The 4,090-nt window shown below is 41.1% G+C and overlaps 1 protein-coding gene across 1 annotated transcript; it reads right to left on the bottom strand.

Moving 5' to 3' along the window:
* Positions 1–136: 136 nt before the first annotated feature.
* Positions 137–3,694, bottom strand: LOC113225762 (heat shock 70 kDa protein cognate 4). Its single transcript, XM_026458172.1, has 3 exons — positions 3,540–3,694; positions 2,402–2,609; positions 137–1,975 (listed from the first exon to the last, which is right to left on the bottom strand). The coding sequence occupies exons 2-3, from the start codon at positions 2,604–2,606 to the stop codon at positions 222–224; spliced, it is 1,959 nt and encodes a 652-aa protein (XP_026313957.1). The 5' UTR covers positions 2,607–2,609; positions 3,540–3,694; the 3' UTR covers positions 137–221.
* Positions 3,695–4,090: the final 396 nt, after the last annotated feature.

Raw genomic sequence — 4,090 nt, 5'->3', positions numbered from 1 at the left:
TTATCCATGACCTCTCTAATTGCAATGATATATATACATTGTACCTAAATTATTAACAATCTATTGCAATGATCTTTGCAAGTTTTTCCTTACTTAGGGACATCTTGAGACCATAATTAAAAATAATACGAAAAAATTGGTTTCAATCATTTATTGAATTTAAAGCATGGGGCTTATACCACTATGCCATAAAATCTTAATGCAAAAACGTGGAATGTGTTTTAATCGACCTCCTCTATGGTTGGACCGGCACCGCCACCGGGAGCGGCACCTCCTGCGCCTGGGGCTCCACCGGGGAAGCCAGGCATACCGCCGGGCATACCGCCAGGGGCACCACCAGCTCCTTGGTACAGCTTAGTGATGATTGGGTTGCAAATGCCCTCCAATTCCTTCTGCTTGTGTTCATATTCCTCCTTATCGGCCAATTGGTTGGAGTCCAGCCATTTAATGGTGTCATTGCATTTGTCCAGGATGGTCTGCTTATCACTATCAGAAATCTTATCTTTCAGTTTCTCATCTTCCATTGTTGACTTCATGTTGAAGCAGTAGGACTCCAGAGCGTTCTTGGCCTGGATAGTTTCCTTCTGTTTTTCATCTTCAGTCCTGTACTTCTCAGCCTCGTTAACCATACGCTCAATTTCCTCTTTAGACAGGCGACCTTTATCATTTGTGATGGTGATTTTGTTCTCCTTGTTGGTAGACTTCTCCAAAGCAGACACATTGAGGATACCATTAGCGTCGATGTCGAAGGTGACCTCGATCTGAGGAACACCACGAGGCGCAGGAGGAATACCAGTCAGTTCGAATTTTCCAAGGAGGTTGTTATCTTTGGTCATGGCACGCTCACCCTCAAAGACCTGGATGAGCACACCGGGCTGATTGTCCGAGTAAGTAGTGAAAATTTGGTTTTGCTTAGTAGGGATGGTGGTGTTACGCTTGATCAGTGTGGTCATTACACCACCTGCAGTTTCAATACCAAGAGACAGAGGTGTAACATCAAGCAGAAGCAGATCCTGCACCTCTTCAGACTTATCACCATGCAAAATTGCAGCCTGTACAGCCGCACCATAAGCTACGGCCTCATCAGGGTTGATGGACTTGTTGAGCTCTTTTCCGTTAAAGAAATCTTGAAGGAGCTTCTGGACCTTGGGAATACGAGTAGAGCCACCAACCAGGACTATGTCATGGATTTGAGACTTGTCCATCTTGGCGTCACGGAGCGATTTCTCGACCGGTTCCATGGTGGATCTGAACAAATCCGCGTTCAATTCTTCAAAGCGCGCCCTGGTGATGGAGGTGTAGAAATCAATACCTTCGAAGAGCGAGTCAATTTCAATGCTTGCTTGAGTAGAAGAAGAGAGAGTTCTCTTCGCGCGTTCACACGCTGTTCGTAAACGACGAAGGGCTCTCTTGTTGGTAGTGAGATCCTTCTTGTATTTCCTCTTGAATTCTTGTACAAAGTGATTCACCATTCGGTTGTCGAAGTCTTCGCCTCCCAAATGGGTGTCTCCGGCAGTAGATCTCACCTCGAAGATACCATCCTCGATGGTCAGGATGGACACATCGAAAGTACCGCCGCCAAGGTCGAAAATAAGGACATTACGTTCTCCGCCACCCTTTTTGTCAAGACCGTATGCAATCGCAGCAGCAGTCGGTTCGTTGATAATACGGAGAACATTCAAGCCAGAGATAGTACCCGAATCCTTTGTGGCCTGCCTTTGTGAATCATTGAAGTACGCTGGAACCGTGATGACTGCATCCTGCACAGTTTTGCCGAGGTAGGCCTCAGCTGTTTCCTTCATCTTTGTAAGGACCATTGAGCTAACTTCCTCGGGGAAGAAGGTCTTATCTTCACCCTTGTATGAAACTTTAATCTTTGGTTTGCCTCCATCACTGATAACCTCAAAAGGCCAATGCTTCATGTCAGCTTGTACAGTGGCATCATCGAATTTGCGCCCAATAAGACGTTTGGCATCTGAAAACAATTTAGATGTGTCTTTTACTGATTCTAACACAAAATAAAATCTTGTTGAGAGCTTACGCAATTGTCAGATTCATTTTCTCATTCAATATTTTCAGAGACTCTAGTCTAGTTCATTGGGTATCATCATGAATAGTAACAACAAATAATTTAATTAGATTAACAAAAAACGGCGGGTATTGCATATTCTGATAACAACTACTATAACTATTTGCAAATCTTTTGTAATATAAGGAAATTATTCATTACGTACAGGAAACAAATATAGAACCTGCACCTTTAGTCTAGTTTACCATATGACTCATTGTTAACATTAAATGCCATTAGCTAATTATGCTTAAACTAACTTCAATGACGAACCATATTTTTAAAACCTGAATTAAACTGGAATTGTATCCAAAGAAAATAATAGATTCTTACCAAAGATGGTGTTGTTGGGGTTCATCGCCACCTGGTTCTTAGCGGCATCACCAATGAGACGCTCGGTGTCGGTGAAGGCAACGTACGACGGCGTTGTCCTGTTGCCCTGGTCATTAGCGATAATCTCCACCTTGCCATGTTGGAATACACCCACGCAAGAGTAGGTTGTACCCAGATCAATACCCACTGCTGGTGGTTTGGCCATTGTCTGATAAAAAAAAAAACACCGAACTTATTTAATGAGTTATAGTAGATGTGTATAAATAAGTACATAAGTAACGAAAATGATTCGGGGCCTTATAAAAATACTGGACTCCTATTTTACAGGACTCTACTTTAAAATTAAGACAGGAGGTTCGACATCACGATGACTCAAATTGTTTAAAAAAGACTCGCACCGTATTTGTGAAGATTAAAAGTTAAAAGATTAGTATAGTCGGAGGCGTTAAAAAATTTGTCGCGTTTTTCATAGGTGTTTAAAGACAATCTCACCATACTTAATAAATGAGAACAAAAAGAAAAATAACCTATTTTCACACGTTAATATTAAGGACTTTCAAAAAGGTGTTCTCTTCGAAATAGAATGCATTCGAGAATTAGAAACCATGAATGACAACACGAGGTCATTTCGGTTCTGGAACTTCATTGAATTTATGTTAGTACGAGAATAACGATGGAAAGAAATAGCACAGCATGTCGGCGGCCATCGTGGAAAATCGATGCGCGCGTCGCGTAGGTACGAAACTTCTCGAATGCGATACGTACCTAATTAAAATGCTAGCTGGGGTTTTCCCTTCAAACCTAACATAAGGATAAAACCTAATAATGAACTAAAAGTCATGTTGCTGACGGAATTAAGTGGAAGGTACGAGAAGAGCGCATACCACGTGCTAATTTTTGAACACAAAGAATTTGCACAAAGATTTTAGTTACATCCAACATCCACTGAAAGAATGATGAAATAAGTTAAAATGCGGCGAATAATGACATAGCTCTATGACTAATCAGTAGGTGGTTGAAGAGTTCAAGGAACTTCCTTAAAAGCAGAGGCGGTCACGCCGACACCTAATATGTAACTTTTTAGTTCTTTGTCATAAATTAAAGCGCACAAGAATAAAGTGAAAAATGGGATACTCACTGTGTCTGTCTAGTAATGCTTCTTGGCCTAGTGCTAGATAGTAATCAGTCGACACTTAGAATAATACTTAGGAACGCTCAGCAAACGTGCGCGATTGACGGCTTCGTTTCACGAAATAAAATGGCCCCCAATCACACGAAAAGTTTATATACCAGCGGGCCGATTTTCACACGTCACAACGGTTTTCTGGAATATTCCAGAATCCAACCAATGAACGACAATGACCAATGACGCAATGCGCTTCTATTGGTTGAAAAATTTACAAGCGCTCAATGAGCGTGAGTCAACAGTAATAATGATGTACGTAATATAATGAGTCATCTAAAAAGATTTAATCATTAAATATTTTATCTTATCGAACACGATCATAATATTAAAAAGACTTGAACCGAATTGGTATGCAGTTTGGTACTTTGTTCCCAGGAAAATTTAACCAGCCTCAACTTTTTTGCTAAATGTAAGTTTGAAATAAAGCTTAGCAGACGTGTGTCGATCGAATTAACATTATTCGAACAGTGCCCGTGACCTAATAACCCGGGTCACTAGCTTCT

The sequence above is a fragment of the Hyposmocoma kahamanoa genome, unplaced genomic scaffold (assembly GCF_003589595.1).
Source record: "Hyposmocoma kahamanoa isolate Upper Pololo Valley unplaced genomic scaffold, ASM358959v1 172611, whole genome shotgun sequence".
Lineage (NCBI taxonomy): Eukaryota > Metazoa > Arthropoda > Insecta > Lepidoptera > Cosmopterigidae > Hyposmocoma > Hyposmocoma kahamanoa.
The sequence above is the reverse complement of the archived record's forward strand: the minus strand, read 5'-3'. Positions and strand labels throughout refer to the sequence as shown.